This window comes from Gallus gallus, chromosome 5 (genome assembly GCF_016699485.2).
Source record: "Gallus gallus isolate bGalGal1 chromosome 5, bGalGal1.mat.broiler.GRCg7b, whole genome shotgun sequence".
In the NCBI taxonomy this organism is placed as follows: Eukaryota; Metazoa; Chordata; class Aves; order Galliformes; family Phasianidae; genus Gallus; species Gallus gallus.
Window position 1 is genome coordinate 33636863 of NC_052536.1, and position 26424 is coordinate 33663286.

Genomic DNA, 26424 nt, shown 5'->3' on the forward strand with positions numbered 1-26424 from the left:
GGTCTAGGAGGAGTGGAGCCAGGTTCCACCCCTTCTGGTCACACAGGTGAATTGCCTTCACCTGTGCTCCCATAGCTGACTCAGTCCTCAGGTGATCAATCAGTGGTTCAGGCTGTGATTCAACAGTTCTCATACAGTGGGTAACATAACAACATCCTTTTTTTATACCAGTAGATCACTAGTTAGGACATTTATCCTGAGTGTAGGAGGCTGGGGTTTAATTCCTGACTCTCAAAAGACAAAATAAAAGCTCACCATTTCCACTGGCAATATGCCACTTCCTCACTTGCTTTTATTTATCCTTTACAGAGAAAGATGGAATTTGTTCTGGACTTTTCATACAGCAGGAGGATGTGAGATTATTGGATACAGTGGGATACCCACCATGAGGAATACATAGGAAAAAAGATAACGAAGGCAATATCAAAGACCAGAAATCTTAAGCCACTGATTGGCCATGGAAGGATCTACTCAGAGCTTCCCAGTGTTCAACCAGAACTTCTTCAGAACTTCAACTTTCTAACTGGTAAGTGAAAAGGTTGATTTTCACAAGACTAATAGGAGTAAAAAAACAAAAAACAAACAAACAAAAAAACAGCAGACTTTTATGGGATATTTTGAAATGCTTGTTTCAGAGTGCTGATTCTGAAAAATGCATTATGATATATTTTGGGAAAAGGCCAAAGCTAAGGAAAGGGTATGATGTAGGTACATTGAGGATAACTAAGAGGAAGTGGGACAACAGGGACCAACTGTGTGAAAAGAAGTGGCTGGTCAGCAGCCATCTTGCCAAGTTCTCTGCCCAATCGCTTCAGTCTCTCTTATTAAGCTCTACTCCTTACCCATGTCCTTGAGTAAGTTCTTAATTTGTGTGTGTGGCTAGCAAACTTCCAGCCAGGGAAGCTGGTGAAGAGGATAGGGGACCTGGCGAGTGGGGAGAGCTTAGGGGTGAGGGCCAAGTACTGCAAACACTCCAGGTTTGACAGGTAAGTTACCAGAGAGAATATGAACTTGGGGAGACTGTTTTGGGATGGGATGAGGTGGGCCATCTGCTAGCTGCTTTAAGTCTAATAAGCCACTGTTTAAGAATAGGACCAGGCCACATCTATTGGTCACATGTGTGCAGCTGCAGTGTGTATGTTTGCACCGCCTGTAAAGTCACTGTTTCCTGCACTATATGTGCTAACAGTTGATGTGTTCACTGTGGTCAACAGTGCGTGCATCTGTTCCATGATAGAAGCATTCAAACAACAAAGAATTTATGTAAAAATTAAATACAAAACTTTATTTGAAAAATTTTACTATCATAAATATGTCTATGCGAGCTTCCCATCAAGTATAGGAAAAACAGATCAGCACTCCAGCCTTACAAGTAGGATACATTAGAAGTGTATTTTCTTCTTAGAGTGCATTTCTCAGGGAAAAACAAACAAAACCTGCTTCCTTAAGTAAGACTGAACGATGTAAGAACAATAGGGACGGACTTTTTAGCAGTGTCTGTTGTAACAGGACCCAGGGGAAATGGTCTCAAAGTGAAAGAGAGGAAATTTAGACTGGATATAAGACAGACATGTTTACAATAGGGGTGGTGAGGTGCTGGAACAGCTTTCACAGAGGTGGTGGACGCCCTGTCCATGGAGACACTCAGGGTCAGGATGGAGGGGGCTCTGAGCAGCCTGATGGAGCTATAGGTGTCCCTGTTCATTGCAGGGCAGTTGGACTAGATGACTGAGATTCAACTCAAACGATTCCATGATTCCGTGAATCTACTCTAGAATAGGCTTTCTGGACAACACTGCCTGTTCCAACAGAGTCTGCAAGGCCTGAATGTAAACAGTCTGTAGCGATCCTGCACTTAGCCAGGACAGGAAAAGAAAATTTAAAAATTAAAAAAAAAAAAAAAAACGAATATAAAGCTCAGTGATGAGAACAGGCCGAGTGGTTTCAGGTGGCAGTACCCCTTCTCCCTCAGTCCTCAGAAGCCAAACCAGCTCCGTGACACTAAAATGGTGCTCGGTCCCGACAACCAGCGCGATTCTCAGACCTCTCCAGAAGCCCAACACCCCACAACCCCTATCACCCCAGCCAGACCCACAAACGCAGGGACGCACTGAGAAAGACGCCGAGCACCCGCGGTGCCGGCCGCGAACGCCCCCCGAGAGAAGGCGAAGCGCAGGGCTCCGCCGCCAGCCCTCCTGAGACAGTCCCAGCCGATTGCCGAGATCTCGAGTCTCCTCCCGCCGACCCAGCGAAGGTGGCCGAAAGCCGGTGGAATGGATGGTGGGCGGTGCGAGGGGCGGGTTCCCGACTTCCGGAATGCCGGCGGATGTTGGGGTTTGAATTGTCCGTCAGTTAGAGCGGGCGGTTTCAGCGCGGGGTCGCCGCTGGACCTCGTCGTTGGCCGCGCTGCCCTCGGGGTGAGTAACATCTTCAGCAGGCGGAGGCTTTCGTCTCGCTGCCGCTGGCCTCTTGATGCTGCCGGGAGTAGAGAGGTGAGAGCAAGGGCGGGGCGTTAGGGCGATTTAAAGTGCGCCGCCTGTAGAGTGTGAGCCGTTTGCTTCTCGTGAGCGAAGCGCTGAGGCGCGGTGCCGTCCCTCCGCCTCGGGCGGCCGCCGCCTGACTACGGGGAGCGGGCAGCCCTCGGGAACGGCCGCGCTGCTACCAGGAGAGGCCGTGCGGCCCGTCGTGCCATCAGCTGTCTGAGGCGGGTTGGAGCCGGTGGTGAGTTCCCGCGAAACGCAGAGAGTTGCGTTCTCTCGATGTGTGGTGGGTCTGTGCTGTGGTACGAACCGCGAGGTGATGCGGGGCTCTGTCGTGTATAAATGCAGACAGCGCAAGCCGAGGGTTCCGGGGAGGGTTCCGTGCAGCTTTGTTCGTACTCCATACTAACTGGATACCTGAAATCCACCCTCATGGAGCTGTGCTTGTCTGTTTCTCTCTGTTCCATTAATTAAAAAAAAAAAAAAAAAAAAGTTAAAAACACTTGGCATTCTGGAGAAGCGTTAAGTTCTGTAACATAACAGAACTGCTGTCATTTGGAGGCTAATTTTAGCCCGTTTTGGCAGAATAAATGTTTTATTTACGTTTTTATTTTTGCAAACAGTAGGTGACAATGTATTCCTGTCCGGCCAATAGACTAATACTAGATTTTTTTATTCCGGGGGAACCCACGCGTGAGCCCTGTTTATGGAGCTCTGGTGTTCGACTTTGCATCTGCTTTGACTTGCAATGAGAACTGCAGGCTTCAGTTCTCTGAAGGAGTGCGAGGAATGCAGGGAGGGATAACGACTTCGTTGGTTGGTTTTGCTGGAACCAGCACAAAGGGGAGGGAGGAAGGAGCTTTGCTCGTTTCTAGCCAAATGTGCTTTCTCCACTTTGTATATGGCTGTGTGCAATACAAAAGGAGTAAAACCGGTCTTGTGTGGTTGTATGTGGAGGGTTTGTTTTCTGCATTACCCTGTAGTAGGCTCAGAATTGTGAGAACTGGCAGCTGAGAACAGGGAAAATGTGTAAGCTGTGTTTTCTGCTCCCTCTGTCCCTAATTCATTATCGTTACATATATATGTATAATTTGGAAAAGGGCAAGTGTTTTCTGGGGACAGGTGGAACCGTGTGTTTGTGTGGCTGTTGTTGGCACTTGCCATAACTAATGTTGATTGCAGCAATGTTTATTTTCGTTTTAGACCATTCTTTGGCAAACATCTCCTGTGGAAGTATTTTGTTCATCTTTAATGTCAGTGGCATAGAACAGAAGTCAGACCCAAGACTTCTGCCATCCATTTTTTTTTTTCTTTTTCACTCTTTGATACCACGCCTTACCTACAACTTCAACCACGTGGCTGCAGTACTGTATTTGCAAAAGTGTATATAAGGACTGTTTGTGTAAGGACTGTTCAGAAGTTTGTATAAGGACTGTAAATAACAAAGCTCTGATAGCTCAGAGTCTATCAGACTTCCAGTTTGCAGGTAGAATTTATCAACTGCCTCCTTGCTCCCTTGGCACACATTCAGGAGGTTGTGCACCCTCCTGTGAGGTCAAGTGTGGACCTGGAGGCAACTATCCTGCCTTGCTTGCCTTGCGAATCTTGCACAAAGCATTCCCCAGCTCCTGACAAAAATCAAGGTGTATGTTTATAGCTGTGTAAACAGGCTTATTCTTTGTGCCAGAGGAAGAGTAATATTCTTAGGACTACCTTGAAGAAACACATTTCCTTTACTTTCTTCATTAGCCACACAACTCCGTGTAGTCCAAGAAGTGTGGAACATGGTGAAGGCTAGGCCAGCTCCCTGTCTATCTGTGTTAATGTTTCCCGGAGATCTGTTTTTTAGGAGTACGTTATGTACTGGAATAAAGACAGGTTAGGTCAGGTCAGTGTTTCCAAATGGATTACTCTGCTTCAGAATTTGAAATATGTACTTCTGCCCTGTGCCGATTCCCCTGCGTTCCTGTCTGTTTTGGGTTCCTTGCATTTCTTTTTTTGTAGTCTTTGATTGGGATCTCTTTAAATAACATCCTGGGAACAGTGGAGATCTACCTCCATAGTCATAGTCACTATCCTTCCCAGTTTTTTTCTCCTAAATGACTCGTGTTAATACCTTCTCTATTTGAGCAGGAGTCACTGCCGCTGCTTTAGTTCTCCTTGGATCATTACTTCGTTATTGTTGATGTTGACAATAACTATGAACGTACCATTATGTCTATGTATAAAATTCCAGTTCAGCAGCTAGTAATTTTCAAAAGAGAAAATATGTTGCTGGTGTTTTGAGGAAATAACCAACATGTGTTCCAGTAGTATGGATGTATTTGTTCTGCATTCTTCTTTTTGAACCTCCATCTCTCACAGTAACAGCTGAATTCTAATACTGGTTCTTTTGTTCTTGTTTCCATTTTAAAAACTTTACTGAGCTTTGGGATTTCTTTGAATTTGGAATAAACTGTAACAGTGGTACATCATGTTAATTCTTGATGCATTAGGCGTATCTAACTCTTCATTTCTTTTTCATGATAAACAGCTTGAAGAATTCACTAGAATGAGTGAGAATAATTTTGACATTCAAAGCCCACGTAAGTAAGGCTTTAATCAAATAGTTATGTAAATCTTTAGTCTGCATATAAAATATCAATTACGAATCATTTTATTTTGTCTAAAAATGCAGGTGCGTTTTCTGTAATCAAGTTGTGTTGGAACCACTTGCCTTGGAACGAAAAAGAAAGAACTTGTTAGCTTCCTTGGATTTCTTTGCTGTAATTGGAATATTTGAAATCTTTTCTGCAGATGTTTTGAGAAAGTAACCTTGAATTCAGGTGCCAAATCTCACGCAGCCATTTGAGATGTGTCATCCAAGATGCTTTCTTAGTCTGAAGCAGTACCTCTCCTCACTACTGTGATTGTTCCTGATGTTACTGTACTGAAAATGTTTTATATATCTGTTGGAAATTGAAGGGAAGATATTCCCTGCCTATGCATGCTCAAGTATGCTGATGGGCTTGGAACTTCAGAAATGGGGAAATTCTCAAGGCTTTAGATGATGCTGATGGCTCAAGTTTTTAAATGTTTTGAAGCTAATATGTTTTTAAAGTATTGCTTATAACTTGTCAGTCTGGATACTGTTAATGCTTTTCATGAAGTTTATCACATAGAAATATGAAGAAGTCTTTGTGAATTCTAATATGGTGACATCTTTGTGTGTTACACTAAAAAAATTAGATGTCGTATTTCATGGACGTGTACGTTATTGGCTGCTTAATAATTTTCTGCAGGTGTTCAGGGAAGAACTTTCTGGTTGTGAGCAAAATCTTGAGTTTGCTTTGGTGGTAGCCTTCTCCCACATCAGCAGGCAGGTGGAACCAGTGGAGTATTTTCATGCTAGGAAGTAAGGAAGGAATAAATAGTAGGCTTCGTTAGTTCTTTGCTTACTGTGAAATTCAGTATTTCTCTGAGACAAGGATATTAATGGATAATTGTTACTGGACGATTTGAGATAAATAAACGTTTGTATTTAAATATAAAAATCAAATTTAATGAAAGGTGTAGTGGATAGATCCCTACCACTGTAAACAGTCCTACAAGGAGTCTGCAAAGATGCCTTCTCACTCTATACGCTTGCTTCAGCATCAGATGCCTTAGCTGAGTGTTCATCCCTTCATTCTGCTGCCCAGACGTGGCACCTTAGTAATCTTGGAATGCAAATGCTACCAGACAGTGCCCTGAGTGTTTCTTACCTTATCACCAAGGGAAATTTTACTTCTTTAACATGGAGGCATTCTGTTGCTGGCATTTTTGCTTCCAGCCAGTTTAACCCTATGTGCAGTCTCATTTCTGAGTTTCCCGTTCAGTCCCTACTGTCCTTTATCCTGTAAGATACTTGAGGATGCATGCAATTAAAAGTGATGAGTTACTGCTCTATAACTGATTGATGTTGATCCTAAGACTTTCTGATCCTAAACATGATTCTGTGTTTTAGCTTGTGTTCTCTGTGGATGGACAGATAACTGCCCTGAAAAGTATGGAGAAAAAAGGACCTACGTAGAATATAATCTCACTCTTCATAATTACTGTTTGGTAAGTATGTAGTGGTAGTATTGTTACTTCAGCTGAAGAATAGTAAGTTCAACAAGTATTAAATAGCTATGACTTGTCTAAACAGTTTGTTGTAAAACTTGAACTGTCAACATTGTAGCCCTGAAGGCTTGTACCTGTCAGTGCTACATTTCAGTGAATTACTTAGTTCATTCTCCCAACCTGTCATAGCAAAGAAGGTACATCTTAAGAGAAAGAGAACAGACTGCACCTACATATTTACTTGTATGAAAAGAAGCAGTGTCAAAACGTGAAATGTGAAAATTTCCCCCTTTGTGGAATAAGTGGGGTAAAGTTTTCATCTTTTTTCATGTTTTTTGTTAGTTTGTGTTTGGGTGTGAGCTTCTCTCTTGTCAGTACATAGGATAGTGTTGTCACTTAAATAGTCCTTGTTTTCAGTTCAGGATGATGTAGCCTACTCATTATTCACAGCTACAGTATCTATTGAATGAAAGTTTGAGTTGCATAAAGTTATGGATATAAGCTACATTTCAGTTTTTATCACATTTATCGTTTTCCAATATTCAAATTCTATACTTATGCTACCATTCAAATTCTGAACTTCAAGTTTTTGCAGATGATTAATAGTTTGGTTCCTTAAGTCTTTAAAAGATAAGGCAGAGTGGAGGTTTTCTGAAGTTACGTAAAGGTAATTTTCCTTAAATCAGTTTTAATCAGTTGAAAAGAATTTTAGGTCTGTTTGTGTCACATACAGCCCAGTGAAAAGGCAGAAGCAGCATCTTCTCCTGATGGAGCAGAACAGCTAGGAAAGTGCATGCTTGCAACACTGAGTATTATGTAGGTGTTATAGCATCAAATGATTGATTTATAAGTTATTTTTTTGTAAGGAGCTTGTAGTTATCTTGTAGACTTTCATTTCTACAACTTAATAAAATCATGTTTGTTTTCTTTTTTTTTAAAAAAGAGTATTTTATGAGGACTACAGAAAATGAGTTCTAGAAAGAGGCCAGTTAGTGGTGTATATTAATTTTTCATTGCCAAATGTCTCACATTTGGAAATACATCCTTAATTGTTTTTGCTGTGAAACTTAACATTTATTAGACTAAAAATATTGATTAAAAATGTGTGGTTAGAAAATAACGCTGTGTTGCTATACATACATACATATATATACTTTTTTCTTCTGTGGAAACTATAACTTGATATGATGCCTCCTTATTCTTTCCAATCTCAAGTTATGAAACCATCTACTTGAAGTCTGCAATGTAACTGCCTTATGAGATAACTGCTTACTTTAAGTTGTCATCAAACTCTCCTGACTTGCCGTAATACTGGATTCTGTTCTTATTTCTCCTTTAAAGTGAATTACTTTTCCTTTGAGGTTGCACTTCAGCACAGATACTTCCTACTGTGCTTAATTATCTTCCCAACAAAATTGTCATTCACAGTAACTGAACTAATTTAATTTTATTTCTTCTGAAGCTTTGTTTGATGAAAGTAATTGTTTGACAGTTATCTGAGTAGGCCCTATATTTTGAGGTGGAAAATAAGACTCCATCTTGGGCTTTACAGGATGGCATAAACATTTCCATAGTATCAGTATTTTATTTTCATATTACTGGCTACTATTCCCTGTTGTTTCAGATCGGTTGAATATCATCTAAAGCGTAGGTGCTTTGAATTATTTTTATAATCATGTGCATATATAAATGAGATTAGGTTACTTGGCTGTGTGCTGTATCATCAGCATCAGGTGCTTGGAAATGTGAGGTAGTCGTGGCAGACTAATAGCAGTGAACTGGGAGCAAGAAAGAGGCCATTCTACTCTGACAAATGTTTGACTAAATTTGTCTTCTCTACTTGACAATACAGTGTAGACAATTTCAAGTCTTTAGGTAGATGAATGGTTTTAATAATTAATTTGTTTTTGTAGTTGATGTCAAGTGGCATTTGGCAGAGGGGGGAAGAAAATGAAGGTGTAGATGGATTTTTGATCGAAGATATTAGGAAAGAAGTTAACAGAGCTGCAAGACTGGTAAGAATGATCTGTTCTTTACAAGGGAAGAAAGAGTAACTTTTCACTAAGCATGTATGTAGTGTCATCTGTGGGGTTTGTTTTTGTCAACAAGCAATGTGCTGAACCCATTCAAGCATCTGAATTTTACATTTCAGTTACAAGGGTATTAGGTTCCTGGGAGCCAAAGAGATGATAGTTCTTGTAGAATTTGCTAATATTTTCATTTCCTGTGTGTGTTGTAGGTGAACTAATGAGAGCAAAGCACATACACGTAATCCCTTATAACATTATACTGAGTCTCAAACTGATCTGCTGTAATTCTGTAGATGAAACTAAATTAACTACCAGTAGAAAAATTTGCATTTCAGCTTGCAGGTTACAATCAACATACATACAAAACAAAACCTAATCAAATTATATGAAATAAGTGTCTTCTCTTTGAAATATGCATAAAACACAAGAAAATAGTTATGCTTCAGTTATTTAATGTTTTTATTTATAAAACGTTCTTCCCAGATGTGTAATATCTGTAGGAAAAAGGGCGCTTCAATTGGATGTGTGGCTCCCAAATGTAAGCGAAGTTACCATTTTCCTTGTGGGCTGCAAAAGGAATGTGTTTTCCAGTTCATGGAAGACTTCAGGTAAGTTTGGGGATTTTGTGAGCCTAGTTTTTTTGTTGTTGGTCTCAGTTCTATTTAGACAGAGGATTGATTGTTTTTTTTCATACAAGTACATATAAAGTAAATTTTCAGCACTATTAAACAACTAAAATGGCTGGGATATGATTTTGGGTTTTTTTGTACGTCTGCCTCCTGTGTGTGGAAATAGCTATTTCCTCTCGTTTCCTTGGTTTGTCCTGCTTGTACAGTATAAGCCATTCCATTGTATTTCCAAACAAAGCTTCTAGATCTGCTTATTAGTGATTGCAGAAGAAATGAATTTAGTGTCAAATGTCTAAGTTGGGTTTTATGATTTTTACTATCACCTTTGCAACAGCTTGTCTGTAGTCAAACTAGTCTTAAGTGTGTTTGTTTTCGTGCTGCCCATCGAAAGCTAAGTTAGCAGGTGGATGGCAGTCTGGGAGGCACTTAACTTTTAAATGAATATCTCAAACATTACCATGAAGTCAAGCACATGTAAAAATAATGCATTCTCAGATTTAGTCTAGAGCTGTGTTTCTATTTTCTTTACTTTGAGAATGTGCTAAATTAAAGAATTTACCACCCTAACGAGAACTTGTAGAAGCATTGTATGAAGTCAGAACGGATCCTTTAATGTCATGGCAGCATGGAAACATGGGGGGGGGGAAACGGCAGTTCTGATCATAGAATGGCTTGGGTTGGAAGAGACCTTGAAGCGTCACACCTATTTTTAACATGGCGTGGGATGCAGTAGGCCTTCCTGGCTATAAATGCACACTGCTGGCTTGTGTGGACTTCTGACCCAGTGAAGACTGAGGCAAAGAAGTTGAGTACCTCAGCCGTTACCATGTCTGTTGAAGCCACGTTCCCCTTCTAATTTATCAGAGGGGATATGCACTCCTTTGCTTCTCTTCTGACCAGTGTACCTCTTGAACCCATTTTTGCTATTTTTTTGCATCCCTCACCAAGTTCAGTTCTATCTGTGCTTTGGCTTTCCTCATCCCAACTCTATATGTCCAGATAGCATCTCCTGTATTCTTCCCAGGCTGAGCATCCCTGCTTCCACTGCTTGTACATGTCCCTCTTTTTCCTCAGTTTAACCAGCAGGTCCTTGCTCAGCCACGCCAGCTTCCTGTCTCCTCTGCTTGATTTCTTATGCTGGTAGATAGGAAGAGAGCTCTTGTGCTCTCAGAGAGGTGTCTCTTAAATACTACCAGCTCTGCTCTTTTATCTCTATAGTTAGCCTCCCAGGGACCTCATTCAGTAATTCCTTTAACTGACAAAAGTTTGTTCTTCTGAAGTTCAGGGTCCTGATTCTGCTCTTTGCCACACCCAAATTCCTCTAGATCACAAATTCAACCAGGGCATGGTCAGTATGTCCCAGACTGCCTCCAGTCTTAACCTCCTTAATGAGTCCTTCTGTGCTGGCCAGTACCAGGTCTGGTAACATTTCACTGCTGGTTGATCTGTCCAGTACCTATCTTCTCTGAGAATTTATCTTCAGCAGACTCCAGAAGTCTCCTGGATTGCCTGCAGCCTACCTTGTTGCTTTTCCAGCAGACATCTGAGTGGTTGAAATCTCTTGTCAGAATGAGAGCATGTGAGTGCAATGCTTCTTGAAGCTGCAGCAAGAAGGCCTTATCAACAGGCTCTCCTTGATCAGGTGGCCTATAGTATTCCCTGTCCACCAGATGTCCTTTATTGTTTTGGTCCAAAAACATAACCCACAAGCTCTCAGCCTGATTGTGGCTGTTTTTTAGAGGCCTCTCTTCACAATCTGTCCGTTTCTTAACATAAAGGGCAACTCCTCTGCCCTTCCTGCCTTGCCTGTCTCTTTTGAAAAGCTTGTACTCAGTTATTGTGCCCTTTTGTGCGATTTTTGTCCCACCATGTTTTTGTTGTAGTAGGTAGGTCATAGTTTTCTAATTGCACATTGGCTTCCAATTTCTGCTTATTTTCTGTGATGACTACATTGGTGTAGACAGGAGCAATAATACTGGGACCAAAAGAAATACTGACAGGCAGGAATGTCATCTTCATAATAGAGCAGGTATAAGTTGGCAGTGTGCTTCTTCCGTTCTGTTGTTCTATTACCTTAATGCCTTAAACAATTTATCTTTGCCTTTCATCTCACCTAATAGTGTATTTATTTGTGAATAACAGGTGTGATAGGAAGTTCATTTTGCTACCTTCTGTTTTTATGAAGAAAGTTCTTAGAATGTTTTTTTTGATGAGGGAACCTTGTGTTATCATTTGTAGATCTTACTGTTGGGAACATAAGCCAGTTCAAATCTTTTCGGATAAAGAATCTAGAGAACCTTCGCAGTGTACAATATGCCTGGATTTGGTTGAACATCTCCCACTGTACAGTGTGTTGAGAAGTCCTTGTTGTAAAAATACTTGGTTTCATCGAGAATGCTTGCAGGTAACACAGGTTCTTTTTTCCTTGCATCCATGGAAATCACAATCTGATTTTTAAAAATAAACAAACAGCTGCTTAAAATAACAAAGTTATTTGGGGATAGTGTGCAAGCACACACTGCTGATTTATGTCCCGCTTTTTGTCCAGCAGGACCCAACCCCAAGTCCTTCTGTGCAGAGCTGCTCTCAAGGTTTTTCTAGTAATCTTTATACATGTCAGGGTGGGGCAATTCTGGATACCTTGCACTTGTCCCTGTTGAACCTTATAAGGTTCTTGTGGGCCCACTTTTCAACCCTGTCCAAGTTCCCCTGGATGGCATCCCTTCCTTCTGTTCAATCAACTGCACCACTCAGTTTACTGTCATCAGCAAGCCTACTGAGGGGGCACTCGACCCACTGCCTAGGTCATTGATAAAGATGTTGAAGAGGACAGGTACCAAAACTGATCCCTGGGAGGCACTACTTGTTGCTGATTTCCACCTGGCCATAGAGCTGTTGACCACAACCCTCTGGCTGTGAACATCCTACTGTTTTGTTTTTTTTTTTAATCCATTGAATAGTCACCCCTTCAAATTTATCCCTCTCCAATTTAGAGATAAGATGTGGTGTAGGGCTGTGTCAAAGTCCTTGCATAAGTCCAGGTATAGGACATCAGTTACCCTTCCTTTGTCTACCAGTACTGTCGTTCCATCATAGAGGGCCAGCAGAGTTGCTCATTTGTCCTTTAAAGGAGGATGAAATAGCATTTGCTTCAAGGTTAAGTGACATCGTGACTATCATCAGAGCTAAAATCTGTGTCAGAACAGTGTCCATGGATTAATGATGTAAGAAATATGGTAGAGATAACAAGACAACATATATTGTCATTCAGAGATTGGTAATAATTCAGTAATTGGTTTGGTTTTCTGTTTTTCTCCTTTTTTTCCCCCCGTCACAGTATCAAGCTTTGAGCGCTGGGATATTTTTCTTTAGGTGCGCAGTATGTAATAACAAGGACAAATTTCAGAAAGAAATGTTGAGAATGGGCATACACATTCCAGAGAAGTAAGTAACTTGGTAAATAATCACTGCTTTATACAAGCTTGCTTTGACAAGTAGTAGAAACTTTATTTTTTTATTGCTGTTCTATAGAGTTGCATCAGTGAGTATGTGAAACTTCATATCTACCTTCTGTGGTAGAATTGTTTTGGTAAGAAGTAGCAAATTTCCTTTTAGTTATGCAGCGAAATTGTCAAAAGCTAGATTAGTTAGACATTGAGCAGGAAGCTCTGGAAGGTCATTTTTAGTGTTATGATTAAACCAGGGACTTATCAAAACAATTCTTAAATATGATAATGTGACATTAACATAGAGATTGATAACAAATGCATTTTTTATCTAAGTTCTTAAATTATCTGAGTTGCTGTCCAAACAGGGTTGTAGTCCATTGATTACTCAGCCATACAGCTTCTCCTCAGGGACTGCTAAGGGTACGTTTAGTATAAAAACTGCTTCTAAAATTCTGGACTGTTTTTACATAAGTTTCTACCATTTGCTGGGGCTCAGAATAAGACAAGGTGATCAGAATGTTTCTTTATTGAAATAATTATTCTTTAACTACTAGCATCTTTTGAGACTACAGTTAATTGTCTCTGGAAACAGAAGGTCCAGATTTTGGAGAGGATGAAGAGTCAGAATACATGATGAAATGTGTCATAATGGCTTGGAAAATACTCACTTGTTTTTCTTAACAGCGCTTTCAGTAAATTGCCAAAACGAGTACCTGTGTCTGCTGTGAGAAAGCAGAGTAATACAAGGCAGAGCAAATACACGCGAAGGTCATGCAAAAATAAAAAATACTTCAATCAAAGAAACACTTCACAGGAACAGTCTGTCAGTTCATATTTTACAATAGTATTTTTGTTATTCCTATGTCAGGATTTCCCTGGGTATTGGAAAATTACAGTAGTGTGTTTCTGCTGTGAGAATCCAAAGAGGAGGTAAAGGAAATTGAACAGAAAAAAAAAAAAGTACTTGGTGTTAGGTTTTCTGGGCTAGATGCTGAGGTGATAACAGTAATACAAATCAGGTGAACACTTAAGGACTTAGGGATTCTTTTGTAGATAGGTAGTAAGTATCTTGAATGACATCAATTAATTCTACTTCATCCTAGACTTTATTTTGCCTCCTCAAGTTCTTTAATTGTTGCCTAAAATGCTACCTAATTGGAACATCTTCATGGGGTTATTACATACACATTTTCCAAAAGATGAAGTAACCCACTTAATGAGAAACAAAGTTGTAGTAACAGGCTCTCTGCCTTGTTTATAGGGATGCATCTTGGGAACTTGAAGACAATGCTTATCAAGACCTACTGCAGTGTTATCAACACTGTGACATTAGAAGATGTCTCTGCAAGAATGGAAGAGACTATAACAAACCTGATAGGTATGACAGTTTTTGTAGGAAAATAATTAGGGATGGACTTACTATTTAAAAATTAAAAAAGAGAAAAGCTGTAGTATTTTTCAGCATTGGGTTTTAATTTCAAGTCAAGACTCCATTTATAAATAAAGTTTATTTTATTTTTGGTAATAGCAATATTTAAATACCAGTTTTCTCAAATTTCATCCATCCTATCTATTATCAGTTATTCCTATTCTCATGTCATAAAAAAGCTGTAGTAGAATTTGTACATTTACAAAAATGGAATAGCACATGCTGAAGCTAAATGTTATATCTTTCATTCACAGCTTAGTTTAGTAACTGCATCTAATAACTTAATGGCTTTACAAGAAACTTACTAAAGTACAAACTAGGTGAAAATGAACCAACGTAAGATCTATCTATAAAATCTATTTCTCAAGTGACAACCAAGCATTTGAATCATTTAATAAGCTGATATTTTACAAATGGAGTTTTGAACAGAAATCTTTCTGCTGGTGATTCTGCTTCTCCTTTTACAGAAGGGGGGTGGTTCTGACCTTCATAGCCTGAAAGGCTGTGTGCTGTCCCTTTGCATGCAGATGGCTAGAATACTGGTGATAGCTTACGAAGGCTTGAGCAATATTGTAAAAGGCTTTATTTGGTTCTACGATTTGGTTAACTTTCAGTTAAGTTCATTTGTTTTGTTCTTTTTAATTGCTTTGTGTGTTTCTCATACATGTTCTCATTGGGATGGGTATACTCAAATGTCACAGTGCCTATTCTTCAAAGACATTATTTTGTGGTGGGTTTTTCCCTGTAGGTATTTTAAGTTTACTTATTAAAGATTTGGTCAAGCTTCACTTGGTTCATTTTTGGTACACGTACATGGTTCATTCTTAGTACGTGTACATCTCAGAACTTACGTAGTCTTCAAGAGTTGTACCTTTTGGCCTCCAGTATTTGAACTAGTATCAGTCACATTGTTCCATTATCGTATGTTCAAGCAAATCTGAATAAATCTAGACAAAATTCTAGCAGATACTTAAATACTGTCATTAATGAAGAGTCTTACGGAATACGTAAAAATAATCAGATACATTACGCAATGCATACAGAACTCAACATTTTGGAAAGCTAAACAATGGGTCCTCATTGAGAATGCTGACTGTCAACGTGAGGACAAAATACTGACAGCAAACTATTGGCTTTCAAGGCAGGGCTGGGGAGCGCATCCACTCAAGCATTTAATACAGGAAGCTAGAATGTGGATAATTGTTTTCCTTTGCACCTAGGAACTGAGCATTGTCTGAAGAAGTTCCCCTGTATGATTTACAGTCTTACCAGATTGCTGAATTATGCCTTGTGAATTTACTGCCTAGATTACATTTACTGTTGAATTTTACTGTTGAATGTTCCTGGTTTTAACTAGTCTCGTTCTTCTGTATAATTCTAAAATAAGTTTTTAATTTTAGTAAGTGGGAAATAAAGCGTTGTCAGTCTTGTGGTTCCCGTGGAACTCACTTGGCCTGTTCATCCATTAAATCATGGGAGCAAAACTGGGAGTGTGTGGAATGCAGAAGCATCTTTGCAAAAGGTAATGTTATGAATGTGATGGCGACTTGCTAATGGTAATTTTTAATAATATATGTGCACATTTTACAGCTAGCAGATTGATTAACTTGATATATTTCACTATGCAGGGAAATACAGCAAACGGAAAAAGCATTCTTTGGCTCCCTCAGAAAAGATGGATGGGACAACTTGTTTGCTGGAAGAACCATCTCCAAAGCTTCCTCGGCAGTCACCTGGATCTCAACGCAACTGTCTTCTCCAGTGTGTAATCTTATAGCAGAGAACAGATTGTAACATAAAATAGTATTTAAACATAAGGAGGTGATGGCTTATTTTGCAGGAGAGACTTCTTATACTAATTTGCAAACTACTCAAGTTTGAACAGAAACTTTTGTGACTGCAATTTTGAGTAAGCTGTGAACTCTGTAAATTTGCTACAGTAACTCATGTTGGATGGCATGTAAACCAGTTCTTAGTTTGACTAAATTAGACGTTTGTAAAAGGAATCTTAAAATTTAGAGATCACTTTGAATATACAGATGGCAAAAGATAAAGCTAAGGTTCTTTACCAGTATCTTTCAGAATTAAGTGTGCTAGAAATCTAGTTCAATGACATCGTTTATAAATCTTGTTTTCTTCTGCAGTAATAAAAATTTCCAAAGACTGTAGAATCAGAACTTCCATCTCTTATGTAGGATGCAACTAAAAACTGATCTTAAAACCGCCTCATAATAAAACTCTGAATTATTCTTTGTAAAACTGTAATCCAGGCACTGGTGGACTTCATTTGAATGAGCCAACAAATGAATTTTTGGTACTGAAACAGAGGGCAAAAGATATTGCTACCTTCAAATAAGAAGTGATTATGTATTCTTTGGTTGTAGCTCTTAAAGTATTTTTTTGCTTATAGATCACCAAAGATAATATGCCAGAACAACTTGTCACCCTGCTCACTCCTAGAACTTCCAACATCCAATAGAGTGGCAATGTCTTTATCTCCACTGATGTCAAACAGGAACTGCTCCCTAAGGAAAAAGTATTTTCTTCTTTTTTTTGTACATCAAAAAGCAATCTAGCACATGACTTTGTACATATTTCTTGCACAACACGGTGTGTGTGAGTTTTTATGTATGTTTAGTGGTTAAGTGTATGTGGGTGTATGTTTATATATAGTCACTGAAATAATGGAGTGAGTATGCTGAAGACTTAACTTTTTAATGCCCTCTGCTGTTTTCAAATGCTAGGGAACAGGTAAGGTTAACCTACTGCATATTTTTAGCTAAGATAGCAAGGCGATCAAAACTCGAAAATACATATTTGCTCTTAAGGAAGCATGGCAAGCCATTTGTAAAAAAAGACTAAGGAGTAAAAAACTCTAATTGCTTCCTTCAAATTAAACATCCTGAATTTTCAGTGTTTTTGCATTTAAATCATAAGGATAGCTTGTCATCTTGCTAAAATCAGAGGTAAGATAACATGCTTTAACAGAGTATTCAGCTCAAGCATACAAAACTATTTGTAGTGTTAGTACTTGTGAGTTCTACCTGTATGTGCCACAAATTCTCATGAAAGAACTAGTTAATTCCAGTGCACAGTGCACTTTTAAGTAGTTTTGGTGGCAATTTAAAATGTGGCTGGTGCAGTAATTGTTTTAATGGGAATTGAAACATTTTATCCGCCTCTGCACAAACGCATTTTTAATCATAGTGACAAAAATGCATATTAGCTAATAGTTCACAGTATTCTAACTCTTTAACACAAACATGGTATGCTCTTCAATTTCTCAGTTGTTCTGCATTGTTCAAAAATAGAACAATGATGTGAGAATTGTTTGACACCTCACTGGTGTAACTGAAATCAGAAAACTGAAATCAGTTGTGTTATGCCAAGGTAATAATTAACATATATAATATATATCTTTTTTGTAATTGTAATTCAATATGTAATTTTTTTAATATATACCTTTCTTTTCCTAGCTCTTAGTCATAGCTTAAAGTAATTTGCCACTCCAGAGTTAAAATTTTAAGAATCTACTCCAAATGTAGTGGAGTATAATTTGACAGTACCTAAATGTGTGGAAATGTTTGGAGTTTTTCTTCTTTAAAAGATTTTAGCTTGCTGTCTGTAAAAGTGTTCGTCAGGAATCACAGATTTCATCTGGAAACGTATGCAATTTTTTTGTAGGCATTTAAGAATGCAAAGAAAGGAAGCTTCTAATATACTGAAGGAGTTAAAGCAACAAATTAATACAAAAACTACAAGACTTAACATCAATACAGAAAATATCTGGAAGAGTGCTTTAAAAGGATTTAGACAGCGTAACTTCAGACCTACAAACACCATTGAAGTGAAGTTCACAAACTGCAAAAACAGAGTAAAAACAGATTCTTTTACGGGGTCAAAACACCTTTTCTTCCATTTACTAATGCTTCATATTCAGAATTCATCATTGTTTGAGGGCTCTTCTGCGAAGAACTTGTCTGTTGACCCTCAAGGTAATTAAATGCTTTTTTCCAGAATGAAGAACTGTGTCACTTTAAAGGTTTTTAAATGTTCAGCCTGTGTAATTGTTAGTCCATGATAGCCCTGAGAGGATAGAAATGGTTTTTGTGGGGTTTTTTTTTTGCTGTAAATGTTTAAATTCACGACTGTTTGCTTTTAAAATAAAAAAAATACTTGGTGAGTTTGAAATGTTGATGACTCAGGAGAAAAATATAGCATGTTAACAGACTTCAAACTTCTTGGGTCTTGTTCTCTATAAGTGAACTTCTTCCTTTCTGATTCACCGTTAGTGTTACTTGTTTTTGTTTCCTTGAAATTTCTAGAACATTTATCTAAAAATCCAAAGCCACCTCAACTTCTTGAGCTTCAGAATTAAATGTGCATTGGATACAAAGTGGAAATGATAGTTAGATCTCCATTCTCAACACTAGCTGGAGAAGTTGCAGTAAAAGAACTGTGGTACTCTTAAATAAAAACTACCACTTTTACTATTTCAAGCAACAGCAGATGATAAACCTAGTGCTACATTTTCTGTAGTAAGAGTGAATTAAATTGAGTTTTTTATTGTAAAATATATATATCGTTATTTTAGGGATATACAGTAAAGTATATTCTGTTTCTTTTGCAGCTCTAAAAGAGAACCTGTATTTTGAAGCTGGCAAAATGATTGCAGTTTCTCTAGTGCATGGTGGTCCATCGCCTGGTTTCTTTTCCAAAATATTGTTTGATTGTCTTGTCTATGGTCCAGAGAATGTGAAGCCAAATTTGGATGATGTTGCTGATGCTGGTGTAGCACAGACAATAAAAAAGGTAAATAAAGCTAAACTTACTGGAGAATTCCTATATGTCTATATCTGGATATGAAGAAGAGCTTATAAAATACCTCAGTTCAAATTAATGTTCATTCTCACTCTCTACCCCCTCATAAAAATGTTTGTATACATATATTGGCATTAAATAAACAAATTCCTACTTTTATCTTTATGCAGATAAAATATTCAGAGAGTCTGTCCAGCCTGCAGTCAACTGTGCATGACTGTTATGACTTCCTTGCTGCTGCTGGATGTTTAAGACCTATAACATCTTTGCGTGATAAGGATATGCTGGTGAATGACTTACTGATCCATCACGTAATCAAAAGAATTATTTCACCTTTAGAAAGGTTTGTTTTGTTTGTGAATTTTCAAGCTCCCTTTACTTTTTCACTAAAACTAGTGTATGTTACTAAAACTAAATTTCACAAGTATGTGAATATTTTCCATTTAAATGAATAAAACATACTAGTTTGTTAGTTTAACTGACAGAATGAAACAGTTACATCTCTTCAATTTTTATCAAATATTTGATAACCTACTTTGTTCTACTACTTAGTCACAGTCTTTTTTTTTTTAAATATTATGAAGAGGGGAGGTTGACAGCTGTAGTGCAAAGGTCTTCACTACAGTTTACAAGATTTGTAGCCTATATTCAGTTATAGTTCAGAAATACTCAAATGTAGAGACTTTAAATTTTAGAAGTGCTTAAACATGTTTAGAATTTTAATGTTTTTTTAATTCCAGTTCGGGAGTCTGTATGTGCCGTTACAGTGGTGGTAATGTGCACAAGTACAAATTGGCTGACTTACAGTGTAAGCGTTGCTTGTATTCATGTTCCTACGTGAATTCAGCTAGAAGAGGACACTTGCAACTGTTGACTATTTTTTTTATTGGTCTCTGGCCTTATAATTCTCAATTACTCATCTGTTCAGTAAAAAGGCATTGGATGCTAATTTTTGAATAAGTACATCTGGATTTGTGGTGTTATCTTTGACAAATCTTTAAAAATCTTTAACCAACTGAATCTCTGAGACCTATGAAAAACTAATTCTGAATGTGTGAGGGTTTGTATTTTTAATTTATTAAACTTAAGAATGGTAAGAGTGCAGTTAGTTACTTACTGGCTTTCTGATGCATGCTTGTTTGTTTTTCCCCTCTCTTGTTCTCTTAGTTTTAGGCAAGGTTTGAAAACTCTTGGTCTGCTAGAGAAAATGGAAATGCATCCGGATGCTTTTTCTAGCTTATTTTGCCACAAGCCTGAAAACCTTTCAGCAGAAGCTCTCTGTGATCTCTTTACAATCCATTCCTCAACAGATGTAAACAAAGTTGGAGCTGCTGATTTTTGGATGGGTTATTTGCAAGATGTAGAAAGTGAGTAACCCCTTCCCAACCCCCCTAGCCCCTATTCCCCATTCCTGAGCATTTAATTGCTGATAAACATAGGGCTTGATTTTTTTTTTTTCAGAGTCTACTGTAGTAAGACAAGGAAAGTTTTCTGTCGACTGTCACTTCCTAATTTTTCCCCCTCACCACCTCTTCCTAACCAATTCTAATTTCTGAAACCATTTGCCACCTATAGTAAAACTTGAGATCAGTTTATGAAAAAAATTTAACCACCTTTCTTTGGCTGCTGTGAATTAACTGATCTCAAAAACTATCAAAAAAAAACCAGTAACAACCAAAAAACTTTTCTGTTGTCCTAAGATTTCTCAGAACTAATGCAAGCGGACTTTGTTTTGTATTTTATGTTTGTGTGGTGATTTTTGTTTGTTTTTGCTACAGTCTTTCCTCTTTGGCCAGAGTATTGAACATTCACCCAGCATATTAATCTGAGGTTCCCTGATTTCACTTTTTCCTTTCTAGCACATGGAGGGATGATGTGGTTTAAGGGTAAAAAACAATCATTGATATAATCTTTTTTTTTTTTAGGTGGTGAGTCTGTAGTGACATTACAGGATATTCTATTCTTCGTAACTGGTTGTTCTTCTATACCGCCTATTGGTTTTGATCCTGAGCCTACTATTAAATTTCTGCCTGTACATTATCCCATTGGAAACAGACTCCTTAATTGCTTAGAACTCCCAATAACAAGGACATATGAGAATTTTAAAAATAAAATGGAATTCACTATCAGAAACACATTAAGAGGCGAGAAAGAATAAATATTTTTTTCTACTAAACCAATCATTGGAAACTTCAGTTTTCTGTGGGAGTGTCTGCTGGCAAGGTGCCTTTTTGCCATGTTTTGATGGTATGCTCTGTGTCTTTTACCATTTGTCCTCCAAAGATATGGTGAAAGAAGTACTAATCTTGTAAAAATGGAAAACTGTTTTCAGATGAAAGTCAGTTGATTTGAGTGGTGGTGGTGGAGGCATTTTTTCAATCATCTCTTTGGTTAGAAATTGGCTTTTGAAGCCAACAGTCTCTTGCAGTCTTATTTAAAATGGGTGTTTTTGTTCTAGACATACGTGGGATGTTACCAAACTGTGGAGCATTTTAGCAGTTTCCTAAAAGTAAGTGGGTTGTATACACACAATTTTCAGTCAAAGCAGTTGTTTTGTTTTAAGGTACCTGTTGTAGAGCTTTGTCTCAAGTAAAACTGATAGAGTGCTTCAGTTCTGTGTTACTATTGTCAGTTAACTGCTTTCACGTTGATTCATTTATGCTTTGATTCTTATAAACCTATGAAAGTTAAGGTTTAGGCTGTTGTGTTCAATGCATTAAAATGTGATCATAATTTAGAGAAGATCAAGGCAAAATAATAAGGAGCAAGAAGAAAATCTGGTTGAACTTGAGTTTCTGCTGTTGAACAAAATCTTTGGCATTTGCACCGTTATTGATTCTGCTGCTATATGGTAGCTATTGTGATTATACATATAATTAGGAGCTTGAAGTAGATCTTTAACATGCAACTATAAGTGATCCTTCAAAATTTAATAGAAAAAATTTGCTTATTAGAAGAAGATACTGAATTTTCTTCCATGGAAGTCAGTGTTTTCAAAAGAATATGCAAATGAAAGCTACTTGAATTGCAGGCAGTCTACCATCAGGCCTGTTATTAGTGCCTGATGCTTCTCTAGCTTTTATTCTAAATGCTTCCTTTTCAATTTTAGATGCGTTTTAAGCAACTGTGTAAAGTGTTCTAATTCTGCAGTATTTGTATAAATAACATTAAGCCATAAACGATCAGTAGTGAAATCTCTACGTAGTAACACAACGATACTAGATCTGTGAAACTGAAAAAAAGTACAGATTTATTTCTAACATATGCAGGTCTCTTTTCAGAGTTACATTTTTTTCTTTACTGTCAGTTTGGTCATTTAAACTGTATCCCTAGCAAAGGTCATTCTGTACATATATACAGATAGATATGTCTGTATTGCAGCATTGCTTTCTTTTTCAATGTTTTGGCCAGAAAGTGCACTTATAGATGATTATAAATGGATAGGTAGTGTAAAAAAAAAAAAAAAGAAAGAAAAAAGAAAAAGAAAGAAATCTGAATTAATCCAGTTTCAAGTTCTTGTTCATCAATGAAGTGTATTAGTGAATGCCAAATACGTGGCAGTGTACTGCAACTGAAGACCTGTGTAAGTAGCAGTTGCTTTCACTAAATATGGTGGGGCTGTACTGTAAGGTTGAAGACTGGGTGTTGATATTATGCAGTCCATTTAACATCATGTGGGTATTTTTAAACCCTTCTTAAATTGCTACAGCATCTCTTCCTTTTTTTTTATACAGGCCTATTTATCTCACTAGATAACGAAAGTGTATGCCACTTACTTTTGCATTTCACGGTCTATTATAAAGTATTCCAAAACTTAGGCATTTTTACATTTCTCATTTGTTTCAGCATTCTAAAAGTAATCTCATAAAAAGGCTTTCACTTGAATTTAAGGAATATTATAAATCAGGGCAGGACTATTGATGCTTTCCTGGTTCTGAAGCATAAGCGTTATAAAGTCAAACAGAACCTGAAGGTGCTATAATAACCTCTTGGAGAATATCACTTGGTTCACTTACATTCCAGGTTTTTTTATCATTCTTTTATGATTTTTTTTTCTCCAATATTATGCCACATTTGTCACTTTTTCTGGATTTCTGAAAGCTAAATTGCCACTAAATTCTTAATTAGCTTCAGAATAATCTGTTACCAGCACACATAAAACAATCTGTTGCCAATAGATTTGCTTAAGGAGGGCCTGTGTTGGGTTCGTTCTTCTTTTTGTTTTTTAACACAATGAATCCCCTACAGATAGGGTATTTTACTTTAAAAATGAGTGTACTCAGTGCAGTATTCTTTTTCCTTGACTAATTGAGAAATTAACATTCTGTAATATTATGGCATTTTTCTGGACTGGAAGTACTGAACATGTTGCAAGCAGCATGTGGATAATTTTGAAAGTCAGTTGCTGAATTTTTGGTACCTGCAGTAGGAAGGGAAACAGTACAGAAAGTGGAACTAAACAAACTGTGTTTTAAAACCTTCAGTAGATGAAGAAGTAGTAATGTCATGTGAACACCAGGCTTCAAAAAGTATTCAAGATTAAAAATAGGGTTCCTTTTATAGCTTATCAGTTTTGAGTTCATCAGTTCATTTGGTTTTTTTTATATAAAGAACTAACCTATTAGTCAGCTGTGAGAAAAATCCTGAGTTACAGTATACAATATTAAAGAAGCATACAATGCCATATCAAAACATAGAATTCACAAAGTACTCTAGTCTTTAATAGTGCATGTAAACTGATGGGGAACTTGTTCTCATTCTCATTTTCTAATACTGGAGTGTGTATCTAAGGTTGTCTTCCCTTCCTTGTCGGTGTGATTTGCTCTCTCTAGACACTAATAAAATTTCTTCTCTGCTTTTCTTTTTCAGCATGCATTTATAGATGCCAATCTTAAATTTACTTCAAAGTTTCTATTAAAATTCTGCTATTGAACAAGCTGACTTCTAATCCATAAAAACACAGAAAAGTATCTTATTTGAAAACTTCTGGAGCAATTTCTTTAGCTATAATGACCATCAGAATTTAATTGGTAGAATAGGTCACTGAAGTGCAATACTATTGAATTATTTCCTTATTTTACAAAAATGTTAATCTGAGGCACATTGGAAATCAGGGAATTTGTTTGAGTATTTCTGTAACAGAAGAAGAACGAACATGTATGCATTAGTGGTTGCATGTTCTTCTGTTTCAGTAGAAGTTTCATCTTCTGTAGCATTTGTCAGGGCCGTAAGAGAACTACTACAGACCTCTGTCTTGTGTTTGATTGGCCAAAGAACTTCTCTGTTGCTGCATCAAATGTCCTCCCTTCCCCCCCAAGATTCCTTCTGGAATCTGTGCATCAAATAAGCTATTTTCTAGGGTGATCATTTTTTCTAGTACTCAATACTAGGCTAGTACTTGTGTTTTTTTAGTACGGTCTCTTAAGGAAGCATATATAACTTCAAAGCCACACAAATATTTTAGGTATATGAAGACCAAGGGGTAGAAACTTAGTGACTTGCCTTCACTCATGCAAAGGATGCTTAATTGGAACAAGCTGTTAGCATTTTAAATGTTTTGCAAAATGAGAAGGAATTGATATCAGTTTCTACTTGAAGTCTAAAGCTCTGTTTTTTTCACTAATGTGTTCAGTTCTCAGCTGGAAAATTTCAAAATTTCGGGAGGTAAAATTAAAATGTTGAGCAGAGTGTTAGAGTCATTAATTTTAGGAGGAAATTTTTTCCTTGGATAGTGGTGAGTCACTGGAACAGGTTGCACAGTGTGTGGATGCTCCATCCCTGTAGGCATTCAAGGCCAGGTTGGGTGGTTCCCTGGGCAGCTTGTTCTGAAGGGTGGCAGCTCTGCCTGTGGCAGGGGAGTTGAAACTGGATGGTATTTAGAGTCCCTTCCAACCCAAGCAAGCCATTATATGATTCTATTCCATGATTCTATGATAATTCAGTCATATTCTGCATGTGTGTTTTAAAAATAGCATTGAAAATTTTACAAAAATCTCATTCAGATGAGACTGTAGGCTACAAAATATGCTTTTAAAGTTTATATTGATTCTTATTCTGTAGTAAAGCATTTTACAACTCAGGTTTTTATTTTTACCTAGAGTAATTGTTTTAAAAAAAAAAGAAAAAATTGAAGTATCTTAGTGTGTATAGAAAACTAATCATCATAATAATATTGTTTGTAAAAAAAAAAAGGCAACTAAATTTTGTATTGCATAAACTGTTTGTTTAAAAGTTATTGCTATTACAATGTTATGTAATTAATTAGCTTTGTAAATACTTAAAACTCCAACTCAGCCAACTGCAGTATCAGTGCCTGAAGTGTTGCAACTTCAAGCGATGTTATAAGTGACAGATGTAGCATCAGTGTTGAAATACTCAATTGTGGGAGACAAATGTCATGTATATGTTTGAAAGCGCAATAAAGGGTTAATTTACCATGTTGTATTAAATGTGACTCTTTGCTGCTTTTCTTTTGTTCAGTGGGTTTAATTGTAGACGTGTTGTTGCTATTTTCGTCTAGTTGCATTAGCTTCTGCTCCGCGTGCTGAGTAGGTTGCTCCCAAAGTAATGCCTCCTGATGATTTCTGTGGAGACTACAACAGATAAAAAGAGCACAATTAACAGTCGTGGATAGAGCAAATTCTCTGCTACAAGCAACCGTTTTTTCAATGTAATCACCACCATTAGCTATGCATTTTTGCTAGTGATGGAAAAGGGGCTGCAGTTCTTTGCAGGGAGAAATTCAACGACACACCTTTGCTTCCTCTGCCCTTTTATGTCAGAGGCCATTTTGTCAGACCCTCCACTGCCACCTGTCGCACAACAACAAAAGGGGATGGAATATTGGTAGGAACTTTCGGCTTCTGCCGTACTCAGCATCTGCCAACATAATAAAATAGAAGGCATTACTTTCGGAGCAGCCCTCGTCTATTTACCCTCATATTTTTTGCCAGTTTCAGCTGCACGGGGCTACTCCACCTCAATGCTTTCTCTAAGCACAGAACAGCTGAAGAGCGCAGTACCTACAAAAGGCTGCAAAGAGCACGTAAGGGAGAGAGATGCAAACCTAGTCATTGATTTACAAAAGGTGCTTAAGTGCTGATGAATTTATCTTCGCCAGCTGCTGTCTCTAGGTGGCTACCTAATTGCCTCACAGCTGCCCGCTTGCACTTTGTGCACGCACCGTGCGTGCAGGGCAAAAACAGGTGCAGTCTCTTCTTGCCTAACAACTTTGGCTTAAGGCTGGAACCGAACTGGAGAAAGCAGCCTCACTACACCTCGCGCTCCCTGTGCGCGAGCCGCGCGGAGACCCTCGAGCGCCGCCCAGCAACGGCGGGAAAGAAACGGCTCCGCCCCGCCGCTGTGCCGGGTCGCCACGTCGCCGGTCTGCTGCGTGCGCGGCAGTGGGCGGGAAGCTGCGGCCGGGCTGGCGGCGAGGCAAAATGGCGGCCGGTATCCGGGAGAAGCAGACGGGTGAGCGATTACCGTGGTTTCTACTGCTCG

The 26424-nt window shown here is 38.2% G+C and overlaps 2 protein-coding genes and 1 long non-coding RNA gene across 21 annotated transcripts in view; 2 read left to right on the top strand and 1 right to left on the bottom strand.

Annotated features, from left to right (window-relative positions):
- The first annotated feature begins 507 nt into the window (after positions 1-507).
- Positions 508-25370, top strand: G2E3 (G2/M-phase specific E3 ubiquitin protein ligase). Of its 17 annotated transcripts, none has more exons than XM_046941760.1 (18): positions 2307-2492; positions 5014-5065; positions 5158-5305; positions 5762-5874; positions 6466-6563; positions 8477-8578; positions 9077-9201; positions 11461-11626; positions 12560-12666; positions 13933-14049; positions 15501-15622; positions 15729-15861; positions 16511-16636; positions 17785-18095; positions 18731-18912; positions 19092-19264; positions 20089-20288; positions 20847-25370. In XM_046941760.1, the coding sequence occupies exons 4-18, from the start codon at positions 5865-5867 to the stop codon at positions 21077-21079; spliced, it is 2205 nt and encodes a 734-aa protein (XP_046797716.1). In that variant the 5' UTR covers positions 2307-2492; positions 5014-5065; positions 5158-5305; positions 5762-5864; the 3' UTR covers positions 21080-25370. The 17 variants fall into 17 exon arrangements, with proteins under 17 accessions (XP_040556923.1, XP_046797716.1, XP_046797713.1 ...); XM_046941757.1 differs by having other exon boundaries at positions 2307-2417; XM_046941761.1 differs by lacking the exon at positions 2307-2492 and adding an exon at positions 2548-2721.
- Positions 25123-26255, bottom strand: LOC107053509. Its single transcript, XR_005860597.2, has 3 exons — positions 25988-26255; positions 25676-25800; positions 25123-25514 (listed from the first exon to the last, which is right to left on the bottom strand). It is a non-coding gene; the product is annotated as an uncharacterized LOC107053509 (long non-coding RNA).
- A 71-nt stretch (positions 26256-26326) lies between these two features.
- The window catches only part of SCFD1 (sec1 family domain containing 1), a 44838-nt gene continuing 44740 nt past the window's right edge, over positions 26327-26424 (top strand). For 2 of the 3 annotated variants that reach the window (XR_001466733.4, XM_046941766.1), the window contains exon 1: positions 26339-26394. Coding sequence is in view for 2 of the 3 variants with exons in the window: in XM_046941766.1 (XP_046797722.1) it covers positions 26364-26394 (31 nt within the window). In the remaining variant the exon portion in view is untranslated. 3 annotated transcript variants of the gene reach the window in all.